Here is a 23,785-nt window from a genome sequence, read left to right on the forward strand (position 1 = left end):
TTTAAAATATGAGAGAGTTCTTGATTATGTACACTAACTATATACCGTGAGTGTCTTTTTTGAGTTCTGGAAACATTTTTCAGAATTCCCTTTTTTTTTTTTTCTCTTAAGTAGATAGGTTTTTAAGTATCAAAACATGTGCTTCTGTTCAATGTCATGTGGTAAAACATTTTGTCAATGTTTTCCTATTTTCATAATCCTCTAGGAAATATTTGTTTTTGACTCAAAACAGATTATTATTTTTTCAGTCTTTGTGAGTAGTTTCCAACCGTGTTGAGTAGGACACTAATATTCCGTTAGATAATAGTAGATGATTTTGTGAGCAAAGTTCTTGGCTAATATCTTTTCCCTCCATGAAAAATTTATTTTTAGCATATGTGTAAGAAAAAAAATTCGAGCTACGTTTAGTTAGCATATTATATAGTGATCTACCTTTTTAAAGAGGAGCATCCTTGGGAATTTGGGCGACACTGTGTGCAGTAGGAGTGCATGGTATTGGAACAGTTCCATTGCTGTCCGCTTGGTCTTGTAAATTTGAGTAAGGCTTGTTGATGTCATACAATACTCTGGGTCACACTTTTACTCTCAGTTCTGATCATTTTTCATAGCAGCTCCTCTGGGAGACTTCTGTTCTATCTCCATCACTCTAATAACATTCTTACTGCTCTTTCTTCGGGTGTTAGTTCTAAAGTGCCCTGTATTCACTAAATCTGGAAAATGGTGTAATGCATTTTTTTTTTTTTTTGGTTTTGATTTTGGGGCCATATCCAGCAATGCTAAGGGATTGCTCCCAGCTTTGCACTCAGGAGTTACTCCTGGCAGTGCTGTGGGTACCATCTGGAATGCCTGGGATTGAACCCTGGCCAGCCATGTGCAAAGCAAGTGCCCTACCCACTGTGCTATCTCTCTCCCGCCCCATGGTGCAGCACAGTTTGAAATGACTACTTTAACTCCAGTAAATGCAAGATACCTCTAGTTGTAGTTTTTGGCGAGTCAGTTCTCTGTTCTTTTAAATGTAGTGACTATTTAGTGGTTTTTCTTGAAGTGAAGCGTAAATGTTACCAAGTACTTGGAAGATAGACCTCAAGGATCACTGAATTGATCATAAGCGATGCTCTTTTGGGTTGACTGTTAGCTGCCTTACCAAGTTGTTTTCTGTGTAAACGTGGGAGTGTAAAACACTTAAAATCAGGTACAAAAGAATCTTCTCTCTCTCTCCTTCTTCCTTCTCTTTTTCTCTCACACATACAAAGTTGAATGTCATGTTTCAAAGAGACACGTAGAGATCAAATGTGCACTGACAACTATTTTCTTCAAATTGGTTTGAGTACCACTTAGTAAGGTTAGTCTAGGGGAAGGCAGTGACCTTGCCTCGCTCCCATAATAATTGCTTTTTAGACTTTGAATAAGTGCAAGCCAGAAAACAAAGCACTGTAGTTTCATTAAAAAAAAAAAGGAAGTCTTTTCTCTTCTCTTCGTCACCAGGTTTTTTTGATCCACGAGGTTCCAGGATTCCCTTGCTGTGTACACATGCTCATTGCACTCCTATTTTGAGGCAATGAAGTGCGTGGTTCTGGAGGTTCCATAAAGGAAGCAGCACTTTGTTGAAACTGCTTCATAAAATCATATTGGAAATGCCCTCGAAGCTTTCATTATTCACAGAATAAATTCTTTGAGCGCGCAGTATGTGCCAGGCCCCGTGCTAAGTGCTTCATTGATGTTTAGAAACATTTATGTGTGAAAAACGCCGAAAGACGACGTTGCCATAGAATTTTTCATTTGGAGCATGAACTGTTCGGGTTAAAAAAAAATCCTCATGCAGATTCCTGCAAACAAATCGAGTGTGGATGTGCTGTGGGTGGTTTTTAAGCTTAAACATCTCGACTGGATTTAATTACCTTCAGGGATAAGCTACATGATGGGCCGCTGGTTTACCAAATTATTTTTCATTTTCTGGATCTGGATGTCACGAAAGGTTAATGCATCCTCTTTTCTCGGCTAGAGACCCGAGTTAAAATCCATTTTAGAGCATAAGTGTAAATGAATGTGTTGTTGTGTGTCCTCCTCGGGGACGTCCTGGTCATTTCGCGAGGCCGCCTTTCCATTTGGAGTGGCGGGCGGTGCGTGCGAGGCCCGGGGGCTGCTGCCACAGGGCAGCTGCGAGTCAGCGAGAGAATGAACTGGTGGGATTCGGCGGGCAGCGCCGGCCCAGGGCTTGTCACGCTGCCATTTCTTGATGCTTTCTTGGTTCACGCACAGGAACTTGTTTGCTGCTGAGGTTTGATTATAGCACATCACAGCGGATGTCTCTCTGCCACTGCATTTCCTGCCTCGTCTCAGCCCAGTTTGTGTCAGCAGTGCAAGTCTCTCTCTGTCTCTCTGTCTCTGTCTCTCTCAACTCTGGACTGGTGTTGGTCTGTGAGCAATGCTTTCATCCCGAGTGGCCCATTGCTCACGTGGTTCATTTATAGATGCTTCTCCCCCCTCCTCGTTTTTTTATTTTTGGTTAAGGAGCTGCATGTTTATATTAACAACCACATTGGAAGTTTTTACACCAGAGTTTCCCTGGCTGTTGTCTTCATCCGTACACGTGTATTTAGAACCTGAGTGGGGATCAAGTGGGTTCACCCTTTGAGAGAACCCAGCTTTTCCCTGGGAACCCAGCTTGCCAGCAGTCCTGTGTCATTGTTGCTGCCATCAGCATCACTATTATTATTATTATTATTATTATTATTTCATTCTTTGTAGTTTCTCTCTTCTCAAGGATAGCTCCAGTTTCCCCAACTTGAAGTTCTTTAACGAATCTATAGGGTTTTTCTACAGAGGGGAAAAAGCAGAGATGCCCTCTCATGTCTGTGATGGTTTGTACCCTGCCACGCTCGCTGGCTCTTTTTCCTTTGCTTTGGCTGAGCAAGAAAGACGTTTCAGAGGCAGTTGGAGTTTTCCGAGCTCCCTGTCTCCACTTGTTGCAGGCACCCTTACGCTGCACTTTCATTCTCTCTCCTGGTCCTTTTCTGTCTCTCAGGATCTCTCCACATGCATCTCCCAGCAGGAGGGTCTCTCTCCCTGCTCTGCCCACCTTTCTGCCTCATAGGGCCGGGCCATGGGGTGCCGATGCTGTGCTGGCGTGCGCGGGGCAGTCCGCATATAAGACACGCAGGGAGGCGCGAGAGCAGGGACTGCATGTGGAGACACGCGTGTACGTCCACCATCTCCTCCCTCCTGACCACTCAGAATCATTCCAGACGCTGTCGGGGCGTTTTGGGGCTTAGTTACTGGCAAGGCAGTGACTCCGATGGGGCAGAACCAGGAGTCACGGGGTTCTTGTGAAGACCACGAATGATGGGGTCTTCTCATTGGCGCCATGTCGCCTTCCGCAGCCCTGCGTGGCAGAGATATCTCACGCCTCAAGGCAGGACTCAGCTGCTGTGCCCGGCCAGCTCCAGAGTCTGAGGGGCGGGTAGCCGGTTCCTGGCACACGGCCTCTCGCGTGCCTTTCCAGCTCGTCGGCAGCCCGATGCCACCCGGGTGCAGAGAGGGCACACCGCTGGCCTCCCACAGTGCCGCCTTGCCTTGGGTACAGCGGTCGAAGGTGGTTGAAAGATGCTGTGTGGCGCGGCCAGCTGGTCTCAGCGGTGCTTCACGGTTTTCTTCTTCTTCCTCCTCAGGTGTCAGCGGTCGAGTCTCTGGAGGGCCCCTTGCTTCAGGTGGAAGGGCTGAGTGACCTGCGGCTGGAGCTTCACAGCAAGAAGATGAACCTCCACCTGGTGCTCATAGACGAGCTGCACCGGCACCTGTACATCAAGTCCACCAGCCGCGTCGTGCAGCGCAACAAGGAGAAAGGGAGAATGAGGTTGGTCAGGGGGACCCGTGACGACAGGCCTTTCCAGCCCTCTGGTGTTCCTCAAGGATGTTTCGTGTCTCCCGGTTATTATGGGACAGACGCGGCTGTTCTTCATAACAGTCTGTCGCTGAAGCCGGGCTTAAGATAGCCAGGGCTGCGCGTTCCGGAGGGCAGGCACTCAGGGTTGCTTCATTCTCTCTGTTAGGTCTCTGTCATGGTCCTTTAACAGGAACGTGCAGAGATATTTACCCTGAGCCTTAAATGTGCTGGGTCGAAGATACCCAAGTATTTCTCAAAGAGAAAAAGTCGTAAGTTGAATAGCAAGGGGCCAGGAGAGAGCTTAAAGGGCTGATACTCACACTCATTGTGCACAGGGCCTGAGGTTTGACCCCAAACACTGAGTGGCCACGCAGGTGCTACTAGGCTTAGGTGGCCTTCCGCATACCCGAGGAGCCACCATTCCCAAAGGAAAATTGGACAATGCCATCATCAGCCCAGTTAAGAAGCAGGAATGTACTGGAGCCGGAGTGTTAGTAGGGTGTTTGCCAGGTTCCATCCCCGGCATCCCATATGGTCCCCCAAGCACTGCCAGGAGATTCCTGAGTGCAGAGTCAGGAGTAACCCTGGAGCATTGCCAGCCATGGGCCAAAAAGTAAAAACCCCCCAAAAACCCAATAAACAAAGAGGAACGTGTGAACTGACATTACAAGACTGTTCCTGAGGATTGTGTTCAGCTGTAGACATTCCTCTCTCTCCGGACTCATTCAGGACAGGCCCCGGGAGAACATGTGTCTGTAGTCACTAGGCTGGTGGGAATGTGCTCTATTACCATGTCAAGGTCCAGGTAGAATTAAGACATTCATCAGGCAGTATAGGCTTGGGTCAAGAGTCAGTCTTGATCTTAAGACCATAGAGCACTGGATATTAGATAGCATGGGATGGGTTCATCCCTTGCTCCTTTCAAACAGCTGCAAGATCTTTGCAGAGGGCACCTCTGCACCATGCGCTCAAGTGAATGTGTCCGTGCTTTCTCCTCCAGCCTGAGACAGGAGAGCACTGAGAACCCCGCCCTGCTCAAGCATAAACTGCTCCCCGTGTGCACGATGCGCAGAGGCTGATGGAGAGAGATTTTTTTTCTCTGCTTCTTTTCTCAAATGGGTCTGGAAGGAACTGTCCCGTATACTCACCTTGGGCTCAGCTTTGTATGCCTGGCACGCCCCTCTGAGACTGGGTCTGATTCGATCAGAGAGAGAAGTGGAGGGTAGCCGGGGATGGTGCTAGGGGAATTCTGTCCGCAGTATCTAGTGGTGAACATCTGGAGAGATTTCGTTTTGATAAGAGGTTTACTCTTAGAATAGCCCACAGCATAAGGGAGATGAGTATTACCTAGAGGGCTCAGAGAAGAACATTTTTCTGAGAAAGCAATTTAACAGAGTCAAACTTTGCAGATGGAGATTGAAGCTAGCTTGTTTCTGAAAAGGTTCAAGTCGGAGGACCAGAGAGATAGTGCAGTGGGCAGCGCACTTGCCTTGCACACGGCCGACCCAGGTTCAGTCCCCAGCACCCCATATGGTCCCCGATGCCCCTCGGGAGTGGTCCCTGAATCAGAGCCCAGGTGTGAGCCCTGAGCAGCACCAGGTGTGGCCCCCCAGACTAACAAAGCTAAACAAAAAGCTTGAAGATGCAGGCTGGAGAGAATCCTGGGCTTAGTATGCAGCAGACCCCGGTTTGATTCCCAGTACCACACAGAGTCCTCCAAGTGCTTCCAGAATGATCCCTGAGCACAAAGCCAAGAGTAAGCCCTGCACACAGCTGAGTGGCCCAACCACCAACCCCTTACCAAAAAAAAAAAATTCAAGATGACATAGTAGATTTGATTATCCAAAAATATCCCTCCCTTGGCCCCCTCCTTCCTGGGAGAAGTGTATTTCCTGCCCTTTGCCCTCTGATTTTGCTGGTTGTTAGTACTTGGGCCACTAGGAGAGTTGTGATATGTGTTTGCGATTGTGGCCGTGCGAGCTCCTGCCCTGAGCATGATGCCGTTGGTTTCAGCAGGAGGAGGAGACAGATGGGGAGCGGGACCCACACCGGCTGATCGTCCCTGCCCGTCACACCAAGATTCATATTGTTGAACTTGTCTTGGATGCAGCAAGGAGGTAGCTTCTGTGCAGTGACTGTGGCATGCCCTTAGAACAGAGTAGGGGGAACAATGAAGGGACTCAACTCCAGCATGAACAAAGTGAGAGGAAAATCAGAGCAAGGAAGTTGGCGTCTTGTCCAGAGGCGTAGGGAGAAGACCAGGGTCAGAGAACTGGAAGGCTTTTCTGGTTGTAGAGGGGAAAACAACAAGGAGGTAAAAGGAAGAAATGGAAGCTGGAAAATGAACATCAAAACGGTGATTGTAGGTGTTCACAAGAATGGCCAAGAAGGATAAAGTAGGGGCTGGATTGGGGCCCCCCTGAGGGTCAGGCGCTGTTTCCTGGTTTCTCAGAGTCTGACTGTATTTGCAGGTAGGTAAGTCACTAACAGGATGCTAGTACGGTGGGTCCTGATCCGCTATGACCACTGTCCACTTAGGTGACTGTGTATGGAAACAGCCTTCAGCAGGCCAGTGAGTGGCCTGAGAGGGGCCAAGCCCATTCTTCCCCCAGTTTTGGACAGCCTAAATTTGGTTGCCAGAACCGTGAGTGAATACATGTCTGCTGGTGAAATCCTCTACGGAGTGGTCCTGTGACAGCAGCTCTCGCCCAGGAGCGCAGAGGGGAACAAGAGGCGATGTCAGCGTGATGGGGCAGTGAACGAAGGAGACCTAGGTAGGCTTTGGTCAACCAAGGGGCCTCGTGCTGCAGATCAGAAGGCGTCAAGGTAGAAAGGATGCACTGGACAGGAACTGCTTATGAATTTCACATCAAATGCTCTAAACTCCACCAAGAAAATTAGGCTGACTGCTTTGACAGGGAGAATTCTTTGCTCACCCGAAAATGTCTGTAGCCAGCCCAGTGGACACGGAGAGGCAGAGGCGGGCAGAATCAGCATCAGCAACAGCAACAACAGAATGAGTCAGTCGTGCTCTTTTGGGGAGGAAAAGACTTAAAGGGGAACTCTAAGCTCTGCGCCAAATCCAGGAACTTGAGAACAGCAAAGCTGTAGTTGAAAACAACCGTAGGAATTACTTGGCATTTCATGTATGGATTCGTACATAAATAACTTACACCCATGCGAGATTAAAATCACAAGCGTAAAGCTACATGTGAAAAAATGAACTGCGGTCAGGAAATACTCTGTAGAGGGAACCCAGATTTGTATTTCCATGGGGTTTGTCAGTAGCGACGGGGAAATTTGGATGGCAGGAGGTAGGAAGAAAAGTCAAATTCTTGCTTAAAATGAGTCCAAAGTTTGTATTTCGTTAGAAGCAGTATATCTAGTTCCCTTGATTTTGTTTACCGACATAGATTTTTTTGCATTTGAAGATTTCTGCATGGAAAGTCACCAGAGAAAGCAGAAGCAAGCAATAGATACCCTGGTTCCAACGGAAGGGGTGTTGGTGCCCTTTCTTGGTTGCACCCTTGTGTGTGTTAGGACTGGAATTGATTGGAATTGATTGCTCTCTGGGTCACCAGTCCCAGCACTTGGGGGGCCAAAGGGGGCCCCAGCAGCGGGGTCTTGCCACTCACAGGCAGCCCTGGGAAGGGGGTGGTGGAAGTGTCCTGCCGCAGCCGGCTGCAGTCGCTGGGTGCTTCACTTTCTTGTAAGGGGCATCCGAGTGTCCCTGCCTCTTTCCTTCACCTCCTTGAGACCCAGTGCTGGGAGCATCCCACGGATTGAACCTTTGGCATGTCTGCCGGCCGCAGCTTTTTTCCTAGCAGGACTTTGGACACTGTTTCCTTTCTTTGATCTGGGAGATGGAGCAGCTTTCCTAATACATTGACCCTTCTGCTCCTTGCTACCGACAGAGCAAATGCAGCCACACATGTATTTCTACTGTAGGAGGGGGGAAAAAAATCACACGAATAGCACATGTGTGGAAAGAACAGGTGTTCTGGAGGTAGGAATAAGATAGCTAGTCCCACTGACCGGAGAAAAGTACATGGAAAAAAAAAAAGTTGTAGGTGGGTGGGGGGGAGTCAGGGACATAGCTGAGGTGGTCGAGCAATTGGTCGCTCTGTGAATTTGATACCCAGACAATGCTAGGTATAGCCCTGGTGGGTCCCCGAGCACTGCCGGATGAGCCCAAGGCACTATTGGGATGGCCCTCCTAAAGAATGGGACTTGGAGGATATGAAAAATAAATAAACAGGCACATGTTTCATGATTTTGGTGTCTAAAGATGTCAGTCCCAGTTAAATCTGGTTTTTGAAACCATTAGACTCAAATGTGCGATGACATGTGAGTAGATAAAGAAATATATACACAGTGGAACACCTCTGCTGGCAGCCGTATGAAGAGGGGAAACCTGCCTTCTGTTCCCTCGTGGATCAGAGCTTCCCACGGTGCCAGGATCGGTCAGCCCCGGGGGGTGCTGGATGATGGGGGGTGGAGGTGGGGGGCGATTACAGCCTCAGGTGCACTTGCAGCATATTTTCTCTTTGGGTAAAGAAGTAGATTTCCAGGGGAACCCTGTACTCTTTTGTTCGTTCGTTTGTTTCCTAGAAGGTGGGTAGTAGGTCCATAAAGTTTGAGAACCTCTGAGTCTGACGGAACTAGAGCAGGTGATGTTAGTGTGTTAGTGACGTCAGTCAGAAGGAGAAGGACAGATGTGGTGAATCTCAGGGCTTGTCACGTATGGATTGTAGGGAAACAGCAAAGGAAGGGACAGTGGCCAATGAAACAAAGCCCTGGACACTGACCGCAGAACGGGAGTTACCAGGTTGTGGGGGGCGGGGTAGGGAGGGGTGTGTCAGGATGCAGGTGACACGGGACAGTGTCGGAGAGTCCCCTGCACCCTGGCGGTGGGGGTGCAGGTGTAGGGAAGCGGTACCTCCAAAGCATCCACTCCAGAGCCATCCTAACCGTGTTACTTTACTAACAGTACAATAGTAAATGAAAATGTGTGGTTTATGTGGAGGAATTAATGTGTAGGAGTTGTTAGAAGAAGTTGAGAAGGACACTTTTGAGGGATAGTATGTCTGTGTGTGTCTGTGGTGGCACCAGGAATTGAACCTCAGACCTCACACATGCAAGGACAATGCTCTACCACTGAGCAACAGGCCAGCTTCAAGGAGGCTTTTCTGATCTCATAAAGTACCTTATAAAATGACTTTAATCAAAACGGGGCTGGCATACAAATAGAAACTCATCTTGGTGGAACAAAACAGAGAGACTGGCATCATATTCCCTACACTGATGAGTATTATTTGTTATGGGCATGTGTTGTTTTAATAAAGCAATTATTGGGTACCAGAGTATGGTGGGTAAGGCACTTGCCTTGCGTGTGGCTGACTCAAGTTCAATTCCTGGCACCTTCTATGGTCCCCATAGCACAGAGCCAGGAGTGGCCCCCGAACAAACAAAAGCAAATGCAGTTATCGATAATGCTTCAAAGGGGGTTTTAAATGAAAAGGCAGAACATTTGCCATTGAAAGAAAGGCATAGTATTTAAAATTCTACACATAATGATTAACAAATGGTTGATAAAAAGGAGAGAGAGAACAAAAAAGGAATTCCCTGTCACAGGGGTGGGGTGGGGTGGGGGGGGGCAGGATGGGGGCTGGGTGGGACCCTGGGGCCATTGGTGGAGGAGAATGGGCACTGGTGGAATGATGGGTACTGGAGTAATGTATGACTGTAACACAAGCACGAAACTCTAACTGTACCGTCACAGTGACTCATTAATTAAACAAAAAAGAAAAAAATCAATAAAGTGGGGAAGAATTAAAAAAAAAAGATAAAAAGAACTTGTACATTTTTGTGATGTGTATGCTGTGCTGTGCATGCACGTGTGTGTGTGTGTGTGTGTGTGTGTGTGTGTATGCGCGCGCGTGGGCAGGGGTGGATAGACTTTTACTGAAAGATTAACTTCTTTCTATAAGATTCTTCAAATGCCTTTTAAATAAAGATTGTGCATTATTCTTTACTTTATATTAGAAAAAAACCTTACAATACCTATATAGTCAGTTAATCAGTTTTTAACTAGGCAGGAGCTTTAACCAAGCACTGGTAGCAAAATGGTTCTTTTCAAAAAGTCGTTAATACCATGAATTATGCCCCACTTTGGAATATAGCTATTCTGACCTGGTTTCCTGGGACACTCTCTGACTTGTAGAGGAGGAACATTTAACTTCATTGGTTTTCTGGTCATGTAAAGCATGTCCTTGACGACATTATAATAGCACTGCAGCACTGTCGTCCCGTTGTCCATCAGTTTGCTTGAGCGGGCACCAGTAACGTCTCCATTGTGAGACTTGTTGTTACTATTTTTGGCATATCGAATATGCCACCGGTAGCTTGCCAGGCTCTGCTGTGCAGGTGGGATACTCTCGATAGCTTGCTGGGCTGTCTGAGAGGGACAGAGGAATCGAACCCGGGTCGGCCTCGTTGCAAGGCAAACAAACACCTTACTGCTGTGCTATCGCTCCAGCCAATATTATAATATTGCCTTGTAATTTGGTATTAAGTCTTTATATTTTACCTTTATAGTTGCATGTGTCTTCATTTTTTGTGTTGGAGTTGAGGTGCTCTGGGGAGCACGGCTGGAAGTGTTGGGGATGGACCCCAGGATCTCACAGGTCTCATCCCTCAGGAATATTCTTGTTACCTTTTGGATCTTTTCCTGTCTCCTCCTTCCCTTTTCTTTTTTTTTGCACAGCTTTTGCCTCACTTTACTGTGTATTATGTCTTCATTCTTGATCTACCATTTGAGACCGTGACTTTTTTTTTTCTTTTTTAACTTTTATTCCTTCTCAATTATTCATTATTCTGTCTGTGTGTTCAGCCAGGTCTTAGAACTATGGAGAATTACAATCCGCGCCATTCCTGTTTCATTATTCAGGCGAATTTCCTGACTGAGAGCGAGTTATCTTTGACAGAGGTTTCTCAGCTCAGTGTGATCGCGCCGGCTTTCGCGAGCATTTGTTCTCTGACAGGCAGTGTGCCAGCTGCCGGGGTTAGGGAGGTGAATGCATCAGTCACTAGATTTACAATTTAAAGTTCAGCTCACCTCTGTCAAGTTCTCGGCTGACAATGAAGCCATTCACGTGAGCCACTGCTGTAAATTTTGGACGTTGGTTGAACACGGCCGTTACTAAGTGAAGACACAGAAATAAGTTCTGGTTTAAAGGCAGGTGTTTAATAAGCTATTGGCACTTCTGGCCTTTATTCTTTTGGCGGGAGGGGACACACTTGCTGGTGCTTGGAGCTCTGCTCTTGGGGAAGTTGCCTTGTTCCACTCCCCCCCTCATCTAGCAGTATTTGGAAATCTGATGCTAGGGATTGAATTCAGGGTACATGTATGCGGTTAAGCATGTGGCCCAGCCCTCGAAGCCATCTCCCTAGACCCAAACCTACCCCCGCACCCCCACCTTTGAATTATTTTGGGCCACATGCCACAGGGCTAAGGGATCATTCCTGACATTGAATGGATGGGGGTTGTGGGTGGGCTGCGTATGGGGCCGCCTAGAATGGAACCACGGGTTGGGGAGAGCGGGGCTGTGCAGGCATGGCTGCGCTTCCGGTACTGTTGCTCTGGTCTCCAAACCCTTCTTTATTTAAATGTAAAAAAATATATATTGTAGTTTAACTAACAGTTATGATAGTGTTAACTTTATTTTTGTTTTTGATTTTTTGGCTTTTGATGTCACATGCGGCGATAAACAAGGGTTACTCCTGGCTCTGCACTCAGGAATTACCCCTGGCAGTGCTCAGGAGACCATATGGGATGCTGGGAACCGAACCGGCGCATGCAAGGCAAATGCCCTCCCCACTGTGCTATCGCTCCAGCCCCCATAGTGTTAACATTTGATATGCAAGGTTCTTTGCATCCTCCACTGTGCTTAGGTCACCGAGTCACTTCTCCTCCTCCTCCTCTTCCTTCCCCCACCCTCCGTGGGACCCTCAGATTTGTAATCGAAGGCCAAGGGTCGCTACTTCCTTTCTAAGAACAGATTTCTTTTTGGTTCAGCACAGCTTACACTGCTGAAGCCAGGTCACCGCAGGTCCCGGCTCGTTGGGCCGATGTTCTCGGCCAGAACATCCCTGCGGAGGTGCCGGGAGGGCCGCTGGTGTGGCAGGAGCTGCCCCGCAGTGTCCTTGTCCTCCTGCGTGTGCTGTGGCCTCCCAAGCGTCCAGCGCCCCATGCTTTTCCTGTGTCCCCCTCCTTCCTTTCCTGTTGGTGCTCTGAGGATGGTTTGGGTGGGCCAGAGGGCGGCACACACTTGGTTGTGGTGTGCTGGTGGGGGCAGGTGTGGCTGGGCCCTGGCCACCCCACCCAGCAGGGCCCTGGACACTGTACAAGGCCCTGTGGGCAGTGCTGGGGACCAGCCTCTCAGCCTCACTGGCCAGGTAATAGGCATTTCGCAGGGTTTTTTTTTTTTTGTGGGGAGTGGGGTGGGGTGGTGGGGGGCTATTGAAAAAGACTTCAAAAGACTAGCTGATACTGTCTTTTTCAATAGCCACACATGATTCTCCATGGGTGTGAAGGAAAACTTGGTAATTACATATCTTTCAAAAGGGAGGAGGGCCAGATTGCACCGCAGGTGGCAGGTAGGGCATTTGCTCTGGCACGCGGCCAACCCAGGTTTGACCCCCGGCGTCCCGTATCTTCTCCTCAGCACTGCCAGGAATGATGCCTGTATGCAAAGTAACCCCTGAGCACTGCCAGTGTGACCCCAAAGAAGTAAGAAGAGTTTTAAAAGATTTTTATTTATTTCAAAAATAAAGAATCTTAGAGTTTACTTGTGAGAAACTTGGTATCTGCAATCTGATTTGAATATATATATATATAACATACAAATGATTTGTATCTTATATAAGATATGAGATAGTTTACATGAAACATAAGATATTTTAATTAATTTATTTTTTTTGCTATTTGGGTCACACCTGGCGATGCACAGGGGTCACTCCTGGCTCTGCACTCAGGGACCACACCCCTGGCGGTGCTCAGGGGACCATATGGGATGCTGGGAATCGAACCCACCAGGTTGCCCGTGTGCAAGGCAAACGCCTTACCTGCTGTGCCCCAAAATATAAGACAATATAAGATATATTATAAGATAATATAAGATATAATATAAATATATTTAAAATATAAAGATATAAAATATAAGATATTTTATATATATATATATATATTTTTTTTTTTGGTGGGGGAAGATGGGCTGAATGGTGCTGAGCAGGCCCAAGGCTCCTCTTGGCCATTCTCAGACCAGCCGGATACTGCAGGGACCCGGGAATGTGATGCAGCTCGGACCTTGCCAGGCTCAGGGTACACAGATCACCCTAGTGGGCTTTGGGGTCCTCCAAGGCTGCAGGGACTGTGTGGTGCCAGGGGTCCGGGCCTGGCCACATGCAGAACACGGGCTTTAAACCCTGTCCTGTTTCTTCCATGCTCAATGTTGGTTTTATTATTTCGTTTTCAAAAATACTTCCCGTGCACGAGTCCGGACTCGGAGGGCAGCGGTTAGCACTGCCAATGCCTGTGTTTCTGCTGTGCCCTGGCTGCAGCTCTCTGTCTTCACCTGAAACCAGAACCGAGTTTGTGCCTTAGAAAGGGCCCCCCTGCCAGCAGCAATCACCCCCTCTCCTTGGTGGCTCGCATCCGCGCTAACATCGTGGCGGGTTGAACCCCGCTCCTGAACTTGGAGGATGGAGGCCTTCCATGAGAGAGGGAGAGAACTTGCCTTTGGGTTAGTGTCCACCGAGGAGAACACTGAAGCCCCAGGGGGGATTTTAGCAAGAGGCATGCGTCCGTGAAACTGGCTCTGCAGCGGCTTGACTTTCGAAACGTGGATTGTCACATGTGGGTCCCCCTCCCGGCACCGGGAGTGAAGTGGGCAGGTTCTGCCCCTCAGAGGTGACGTGGCGAGCCTCCCATCCCTTGCCCTGGGTTCCACGGAAATGTGTCTTGAGGTCACAGCTAGAGAATAGCAGGAGGTTTTCTTTGAAGCAGGTCTGCGCTGGTTTATCTCGGGGACCACACCCAGGTACTCTCAGGACTTACTCCCGGGATCACTCCTGGCCAACTTTAGGGGATAAACGGGTGCTGGCGAGCCCCTCCACACACGCTCGGGCCGAGCCTCACCCACGGGTAAATCCGCAGAAAGCCCAAGTATGCGGCACTTGTGACGGAAAACTCCAGGTTCAGCGGGCCCGGGAATGGGTGATGGCCCCTCAACTCCTCCTGTTTCTGGCAATGTGGCAGTCATGCCCACAAGCCACCTCTGGCTGGCACCAGATAGTCTTATCAACGGCCATGGATCCAGAGACTCACACATTTCTCAGAAGAGAGCACAAAATGATTCCCGTAACCATGCCGCCAGACCCCGTGCCAGCATTCGGGGCATCCCAGAGGGGGCTGGGTAAGGCCCCTCCCTGCCCCAAAGAGCCAGCCCCTGCAGCTGAAAACCTCCAGAACTCAACCCTGCCGTGCTCACAGCCGCTCTCCACATGCTCAGACCGAGCCTCACCCACGAGTGAACCTATTCCTGGGTCACGTGGCTGTGAATTCCTCATACCTTACGCCATTCATATTCCAAGAGTAGCACACTACATTTGATTGGGGTTTAAAGTAGATTTCTCTAAGGCTGGGAAATATATTTTTACATATATATTTACACACACATATATCATCATCATCATCATCATCATCACTGTCATCCCATTGCTCGAGCGGGCACCAGTAATATCTCCATTGTGATACTTGTTGTTACTGTTTTTGGCATATTGAATATGCCACAGGTAGCTTGCCAGGCTCCGCCGTGCGGGCCAGATACTCTCGGTGGCTTGCCGGGCTCTCTAAGAGGGGCGGAGGAATCGAACCCGGGTCGGTCGTGTGTAAGGCAAGCTCCAGCCCCTTAATGGCCCCTGGTGAAATACAACAATCTTCACCCAGTTTCCTCTAAGGAAACTCTTTTGGAGCGTTTTCAATGGTTTATTCATAACAATACAAAATAAATTATTTTGGTTCTGCTTTGGGGCAGGGGTTGGGTTTTGGGATGGAAACATCTGAAATACGGTGGTGGGAAGGTATAATGGTGGTAGGATTGGTGTTCGACAATTAAATATAATCAAATGTTGTGAACTACTTTATGAAAATAAAAATAAAATTAAAAAAAGAAATAAACAGGTGTTGGGGATCAAACACAGTTGGCTGGGTGCTAGGCAAGCACCCCCTTGTGTCTATACTTTGAGGAGCGTGTATTCACAGAGACAGACATGGGCGCTGTGCATTTGTGTCCCCTGTTACGGCCTTGGGCTGGGTTTCCCCTCAGATCTTAGCTTCCTACGCCCCGGTCCTGCATCTGCCGGTGCTTGAGGAACAGCAGACTCCTCCACATTTGCTGTGGGCACAGCTGTCAAACGCTCCATCTCTTTCCCCGTCTTGAAACATGACGTCCACTCTTGGTTGCTCACAGTCGTGACCCTCTGTGGGACCCTCTAGGTCTGAGGCCCGGGGGGAGGGGAGAACCAGCTCTGGATAAAAAGCCGGCATCAAGTGCTTTCACAGGGTGAAAATGAGAAGCCAAGCCTGGTCAGTGTATTAAAGATGAGCACATTGGGGAGTATTGCCATTTTGACAATATTAATTCTTCCAGTCCATGAGCAGGGGATGTCTTTCCATTTCCTCGTGTCCTCTTTTATTTCCTGAAGTAGCGTTTTGTAGTTTTCATTATACAAGTCCTTTACCTCCTTAGTTAAGCTGATTCCGAGGTACTTGATTTTTTGAGGCACAATTGTGAATGGGATTGCTTTTATCAATTTCTGGCAGATATTTCTTTAGACTTCATTACTTAAATACTAAAATACAGAAATCCAAAACCGTGCGGCTGCTAGTGTGGCCGCTTGACCTCATATCTCTTCATTCTCAGCAAGGGAAAACAAATTATCAAGTGCTTCCTTTTCAGCAGGTCTGACTTTAGGGGAGAGAAACTCCAAACAATAATAGTGAGTTTTTTATTGAAATATTGAATGTAATCAAAGTAATGTGAAAGTAAAGTGAAATTTATCAGTTACACAGGTGGGGCGGGGGGCTGGGGAGGTTGGGGGAGTTGGGGAGGTATACTGTGATTCTTGGTGGTGGAATATGTGCACTGGTGAAGGGATGGGTGTTCGAGCATTGTATGACTCAGACTTAAACCTGAAAGCTTTGTAACTTTCCACATGGTGATTCAATAGAAGAATAAATTAATTAAAAAAAAAGACAAGCGCAGAACTATTTCATCTAGTTGATTAACATGCTTGGGGGAATAGCCATGGGTTTGAAAGCTAGTTGGATTTTTTTTTTTTAATATACTTCTGATGGGGAGAGGGTGAAGATTGAGTTGCCCCCAGCAGTGCTCAGGCGCTGCTGCTGGCTGTGCTGGGGGCACCGTGTGCCGTGCTGGGATTGAACCTGGGTTGGCTGCGTGTAAGAAGAGCACTCAAACCCAAGAGCTGTTTGTTGCTCCGGTCCAGGCATTATTTATTTATTTTAGGTAGGTTAGGCTTGGGATTTTTAAACTTTTCCTACTCAAACGCCCCCCCTCCCTTTTTTTTTTTTTTTTTTTTTTGCCTGAGAAACGCAACTCAGGCAAGCACTGCCAGGACCACGTCGGATTCCTTAGGCAGTTAATTTTTGCATAGTAAGAAGAAAGGCGGGGGGGCTGGAGCAATAGCACAGTGGGTAGGGCGTTTGCCTTGCACTCGGTTGACCCAGGTTCAATTCCCAGCATCCCATATGGTCCCCTGAGCACCATCAGGAGTAACTCCTGAGTGCAAAGCCAGGAGGTAACCCCTGTGCATCTCCGGGTGTGACCCAAAAAGCAAAAAAAAAAAAAAAGAAGAAGAAGAAGAAGAAGAAAGGCAGAAGTTAATAACTGGCAGTCATCCTTTGGGTCTAGGAGAAGGCCAGCCATGCCATTAGCCCTCGGTGCACCATCATTCACAAACTCAGGGCCTCGCAGACAGGAGGCAAGATACTGCTAAGCCAGATCTAACAGAATATGAACACCGCTTTCTGAAATGATGTGTTTTTTTTTTTGTTTGCTTGTTTTAAATCAGTGTTTATTGAGCTGGCGAGATAGTACAGCAGGTAGGACACTTGCCTTGCACAGGGCCAACCCAGGTTCAATCTGTGGCATCCTATATTGTAAAAAACTAAGGCTCGCCGAGGGGCGAGTACACTCTCGGGCTCTCCGGGCGGCTCTATCTCACTGCCTGCGTTCAGTGCTCTGGAACCGCTGTGTGTGCTGTCGGTCAAGGGCAGGCGATGGAAGGAAGAAGGCCAAACTGGTTGCTCAATCAGTTTATTTCATTATTTCTCCCTGCTTCTCTCCGTCTCTCCGTCTCTCTCTGGATCTGTGGATCTGGCCCCCAACCCACTCTTACAGCCTAGTTAAATCTCCACAGCATGAGGGTGTTGGGGCATACACATAGGTGTGGTCACCATCAATCAGGTTGAGGTTCCTCTCCCTTAGAGGATGCTTCTCCTAGGACTTAATTCTCTTTCAGCAGGAGGATCCTCCCAAGGGCGGAGTCCCATGAATGTGTTTCTCTTCTCCTCATCCAGCAAACATATAAGAATTCATAATATTAATTATTTTGTATGGACACAATAAGAGATGCATTAAAGCTTATAGAATTGCTCTCCTGGGGCCATCTCAATCTCAGACTACAGTGCTCAGGCCAGATCAGTCTTTCCTATCCCTGGCAGGGTGGGTCCTAGTCTCATAATTACTATTGGATCATGACAGCATTTGTCTATGACCAAGCTCTTAACTTATAGTTAAGAATTAGGCACTTTGGCCAGGCCCATCTCGATGCCAGGGTAGCACATAACTCACCGCTTGCCCTGGATCCTTCCCGTCCCTCGTTGGGACCCTGCTTTTGGGGTGCTAGGAACTGAGGGCAACTGAGGCTTAAGTGGAGAAAGCAGATGCCCGGGAGGGAATAATATTCGAGGCCAATTAATTCCCAAGTTATAAAAACATAATATTGTCTTCTTGTGTCTATACAAAACAGACATAGCTTTAAAGTAAATTATTCAAAAGGCACAAGAAGAGGAGAAAGGCAATATTAACTTATATGATATAAATTCAGTATCCTAGGAAGTTCTGACCTTACAAATTAACAGTCAGATTAAGGGAAAGCTGCGGATTAACTCTTTTAGGGAAGAGAGCCTGGAGAAGTGATTATAGCTAAACAAAGGGATGGGAGAGAACACCTTGATGGGTGTGACTGGGGTAAGCCTAAACTCCGGGAAAACCGGGACAAGCTACTTGTGGCAAGGAAGGAAAGGACAAAGTAATGTCATCCTATATCATATGGTCTCTCAAGCTGCCAGAAGTGACCCCTGAGCTCAGAGCCAGTAAGCCCTGAGCATCGCTGGGTGTGGCTTAAAAACAAACTCAGCAAACATCAGTGTTCACGATGGCCACTCAGTACCCCTATTTAGGACCACAACACCCAAAAGGAGAGAGAGAGAACAAAAGGGAATGCCCTGGCAGAGAGGCGGAGGGGTGGGGGAGGGATGGGATTGGGAGGTGGGAGGGATACTGGGTTCACTGGTGGTGGAGAATGGACACTGGTAGAGGAAGGGGTGCTCGAACATTGTATGAGGGAAGCACAAGTATGAAAATGTGTAAATCTATTACTGTACCCCATGGTGACTCACTAATTAATAAAAAAAAAAAGGAAAAAAAAACCCATCAGTGTCAGACGCATATCTAGATTTGGTCCCAGTGGGACCCACAGTCAGACACAGCCTTGCAGACTGAAGGAGCCCTGTTGAGGTGACTCCCTTTCCGGCTCACGCTGAGCGGGGCTCCCTGGGGCTCAGCTGCTCCTGCCCTTTCCCTGGGCTGCCGGGGCGGGAAGGAACTCCTGCCTGTGACCCCGGCAGAAGCCTTCTGCTGCTGATGGCGGAGGGCTTAGGTGCTGCTTGCCTTCATTGTTTTCACTTAACAGTTAACCCATGGAGGGCGATTAACTAAAAAATTTAATTTATTTTTTAATAGTCTTCGTGCCAGGTGGAATTAATGCACTTATCCCAGAGACACTAATGTCAATCATTGGAATGAGGGACCGGGTCTCTTTGGAAAAGATGAAACGGGTGATCAAATACTTGAGTGAACTGGGTCGAGATTCATAAATGATCTCTTACTGCAATCTAGGCTCTCAGCATCCTGAAATTTACTCAGCCCTGTAACCATCCCCCCCTTGTGTTCATGCTGGTGTCGGTGGTTGCAGTGACGAGTTCACACGCACCCCTAGCTGGGGCGCCCTCAAGGCATGGCACATCTCGGGCCAGACCGATAGCGCAGTGGGTAGGGCGTTTGCCTTGCAGGCAGCTCACCTGGGTTCGGATCCTTGGGTTGGATCCTCGGCGTCCTGTGTGGTCCCCCGAGCACTGCCCAGGAGTAATTCCTGAATGCAGAGCCCTGAGCATCATTGGATGTGGCCCCGAATCAAACAAACAAGACGTTGCACCACTCATGGAAGTGCTAGTAGCACCCGCGCCGAGTGCTCTCGGGGGGTCATTCTCCTTCAGTGGTGAGGCTCGCTGGTGGGGGATGGGCTCACACTTCCTGGCTGTGTTGCTTACTGCCTTCTTAGCCGTGGTGCTCCCCAGCACTCTTCCCTCGGCTGCAGTGCTCGCTCACCCCAGCGGCGGTATGGCCCGTGGTTCCGGGGATCACAGACAGCAGAGCTGCCGGGAGCTAACAGCAGAGCCCTTGGCGCAGATAGCGGCCCTGGGAGATCAGACTCACTCTACAAAGCAGATGCTCTTAAGTCATGGAGAAAAGCCAAATGGAGTGAGGGCCCAGAGCATGTAAAAAAACAAACTTGAGGGGCTGGAGCGATAGCACAGCGGGTAGGGCGTTTGCCTTGCACTCGGCCAACCCGGGTTCAAATCCCAGCATCCCATATGGTCCCCTGAGCACCGCCAGGAGTAATTCCTAAGTGCAGAGCCAGGAGTAACCCCTGTGCATCGTCAGGTGTGACCCAAAAACCAAAAAAAACAAAAACAAAAACAAAAACCAAACAAACTTGAAATTGAAAAGTACTGCAGAAAGGGTTTAGAGAGATCACCCAGGGGGGCAGAGCGCTTGCCTTGCATGCAGCCGACCCAGGTTCAATTTCTGCACCCCCCTTATGGTCCCTAAGTCCTACCAGGAGTGTGCCGTTGGCACAGAGCCACGTGTGAGACCTGAGCACCCTGAGTCAGCCCCGAGTGGCTGCCAGACCAAAATGAGATTTCTCAAAAAAAGCCCTTAGACACAAACCCCACATGTTAAACTAGACTTAACTGCTCTTAAACTTGGTTATCACGGTCTGTTGTCATTCAGATGTTGCCGCACTGCGATATTTCCCAAAACACAGACCCCGGGAGGCGATTGCGATCCCGTGGCATTATTTGGGTCTAAGCAGGTTGCCCACCTGGCCCCACAGAGACATGAATTATTTGTTCGTAAGCCTAGCTGCAGAAAGAAAACTTATAAAAATCGCAAAGACTTGAGCCCGTGGTGAGCATCTTCGTGCCAGTGTCGGGGCGGAGGCCCGGGCTGCCTCCCCGGAGACACCCCGGGAGTTTGTTGAAATCCCTCCAGGAAGCAGGCTGGTGGCAGAAGGTGCCAGGGGACAGGTTTGGGTCCATCTCGGGAAGTTTTGGGGGAAAGTGCGAGTGATATTTTTTTTCTCCCCTTCTCCTCCAGCTCCCTGGTGAAAGATGTCTCGCCTCTGATTGACGTCACAAACCTGCCCACGTCTCGAACATTCCTGGACGGGTCTCAGTTCTCTGCTTCCGGAAGCTCAAGTGGTAAGTGCTTTCGGGTCGTCTCTTTGCCTCACTTTGTCTCCAAGTAGTGCCCAGGGGACCCCCGAAGGCCTCTCCTGGAAATTCCTGGCCAGCCAGGCCACCGGAGGGCCTGAGGCCGCCGCACTGGGAGCCCCCAGAGCTGCCCAGAAGGGGTGAATTTTCAGCCCCTGAACTTTCTGAGATGCTGCAGTTCTGAGGGAGGGGCCTGAATACCTGCGGAGCCACAGGGGGTGGAGGGGGTTTGAGGCACATGTCCTAGTGCTCCACTCCGGAGCACTGGTACCTTGACCTCTGTCCAGCCGTGTTGGTCCCAGAGAATGAGACAGACACAGTGACGGTCCATGGAGTGGGGTTGCCTGAGCAGCCCTTACCTAGGGATTATTCTGGTCTTTTTATTTAGCCTCCTCCCCCTGGCTCTGAACAAGTGCTCCATTGTTTACAAGCTAACACACTCCTTAGGACCCCAGGCTGACATAGTTACATGGCTGTGGGTCCTGCGGTGACTCAGCAGGTACCTCTATCTATCTATCTATCTATCTATCTATCTATCTATCTATCTATCTATCTATCTATCTATCTATCTATCTATTTTAATGATTCACTGTGAAATACAGTTGCAGACTTATAAAGTTTCATGATTGCATTTCAGTCAAACAGTGTTCGAGTACCCACCCCCTCCACTAGTGCCCATTCTCCACCTCCAATGTTCCCAGTATCCCTCCCACCACCCCAGAATCTGGGAAAAAACCTGAATGCCTGAGAATAAATGGCTGGTTAAAGAAACTTTGGTATACTACACAATGGAATACTATGCAGCTGTTAGAAAAAATGAAATCATGAAATTCGCATATAAGTGGATCAACATGGAGAGTATCATGCTAAGTGAAATGAGTCAGGAAGAGAGGGACAGACATAGAAGGATTGCACTCATCTGTGGAATATAGAGTAACATAATAGAAGACTAACATCTAAGGGTAGTAGAGATAAGGGTCAGGAGGATTGTGCCGAGGCTTTGAAGCCTATCACATGTGCTGGGGAAAAAGGCAGCTGAGATGGAGAAGGGACACTAAGTCAATGGTGATTGGAGGGATCACTCGGGATGGGAGATGCATGCTGAAAGTAGACTGTGGACCAAACATGACAGCAGGTGCCTTTCATGGAAGGCTGTGCAGTTATGGTAATCTGTTCTGCCCTGTGTTCTTGCACATGCTGTGTCCGTCTAAGCTCACTTGACCTGGGGACTCTCCTGACCAGGTTTTTATTGGTGATAGTGTGTGTGTGTGGGGGGGAGGGTGAGATCCCACACCCCGGGATCCTGGGTGAACCCTGTGCTGCTCTTACCACAGAAGCAGTTGGATAGGGGCTGTGTGGAGACCCCTGTGCTGGTGCCAGGGCTGGAGTTGGGCCGCGGAGTCTAACCTCTGTTGAATCTGCCTCGGAGGTCTTCGACTTGCCTGCCTTGGCTTGCCTTTTGGTGTGAAACGCTCTCTGGATGCCATGCATTTCCCTCTGTGCCCACCCCTCTCTGTCCCCTGTGGCCTTTTCCTTTGGACCACTACCCCCCCCCCCCCACCACCCGGCAGTGCTCAGGGACTCCCAGCGAAGTGGACATGGCGTGGCGGGATCAATGCCAAGCCTGGAGGAGGCGTGGAACTTGTCTTGCCCGCTGGAGGAGTGGGATGCCACCTGGGCCACAGCTGCTGGTGCTCAGGGCCGGGGCCTGTGGTGCTGATGTCGGTGGGCCCCATGGGTGGCTCCTGTGAAGCGGGGAGGAGAAAGATGGTCACTTTCTCCCCATCCACCTCTGTTTTACCCAGGACCAGGCTTCCTGGGTTCTTGTCTCACCTTGCAGGAAAGAATTCAGGAGTAGATAAGCCTGTCTACTTGTCTTGCCTTGCAGAAAAGAATTTCAGGAGTATATAAGCAGTGTGGGGCTGGAGCGATAGCACAGCGGTTGGGCGTTCGCCTTTCACGCGGCCGACCCGCATTCGATTCCTCCGCCCCTCTCGGAGAGCCTGGCAAGCTACTGAGAGTATCGAGCCCGCCCGCGAGGTAGAGCCTGGCAGGCTACCCGTGGTGTATTGGATATGCCAAACACAGTAACAATAAGTCTCTCAATGAGAGATGTTACTGGTGCCCGCTCGAACAAACCGATGAGCAACGGGATGACAGTGACACAGTGACAAACAGTGAAGGAGAACAGATTTTATTTGGAGGTTTTTGAAGGGGAGGAGGAAGAGAAGATGGGAGAGAGTGGAGAGTAACGTGCTCAAGAGAGAACGTGGACTTCTCCTTGGGCGGGGAGAGAGCCCCTACACACACCCCAGCGTTAGATATGGAAGCATGAAAGTCCACATCTCAAGAGGGGAGCGGGCGACACTTGTGCTCAGGTACCACGTGTGCTTGGCCACGGGGCGCAAGCAGCACCTGGGCCCCAACAGCGTGTGACCGCCCTCCCTTTGTTCACGGTGGCCTTTGTAGGGTTTCTCCAATCTGCCCCCCATGTGGGGCTTCTATCTGGGTCAAAGTCCGTTCATTGTTAAAGAGGCTACCATGGGGTTGGGAGTGGTGAAGATCTTTGAAATTCCTTTCCTGGCCTTTGTTTCTGCTGGAGCTTCTCTGGGTCTGTTTTAGATGCCAGGTGAGGGTCTTATCGCCAGGTGAGGGTCTTATCGTGCCTTAGTTCCTGTTTTCTGCAAGGTTGGCCTGCTCAACTTCAGGGCTGTTACTTCCTGGGAAGTGTACTGCCATCGCCTGAGGAGGGGCCTTCCCTGCCTGCCTGCCTGCCTGCCTACATCAGTGCCAGGGATTGAACGTGGGGCCGTGTGTGTGCCAGCCATGTGAGCAATCGCCCCGGCCTTGCCCCTGTAGCTCTTCTGCCCCAGCTATTTCATGTGTCGTGTTCCACGCCTGGACCTTGAGAGATTCTACATGTATGTATAACCACCCTGGTGTACCTTCCTTATAGCGTCCTGTGTTTGTATGTGTGG

The 23,785-nt window shown here is 49.1% G+C and overlaps 1 protein-coding gene across 2 annotated transcripts in view; it reads left to right on the forward strand.

Moving 5' to 3' along the window:
• The window catches only part of EXOC4 (exocyst complex component 4), an 858,640-nt gene that overhangs the window by 74,819 nt on the left and 760,036 nt on the right, over nucleotides 1-23,785 (forward strand). For both annotated transcript variants that reach the window (XM_004608252.3, XM_055133914.1), the window contains exons 4-5: nucleotides 3,669-3,853; nucleotides 20,692-20,795. In XM_004608252.3, coding sequence (XP_004608309.1) covers nucleotides 3,669-3,853; nucleotides 20,692-20,795 — 289 coding nt within the window. The remainder of the gene's footprint in view (nucleotides 1-3,668; nucleotides 3,854-20,691; nucleotides 20,796-23,785) is intronic.

The sequence above is a fragment of the Sorex araneus genome, chromosome 1 (genome assembly GCF_027595985.1).
Source record: "Sorex araneus isolate mSorAra2 chromosome 1, mSorAra2.pri, whole genome shotgun sequence".
Taxonomy (NCBI): domain Eukaryota; kingdom Metazoa; phylum Chordata; class Mammalia; order Eulipotyphla; family Soricidae; genus Sorex; species Sorex araneus.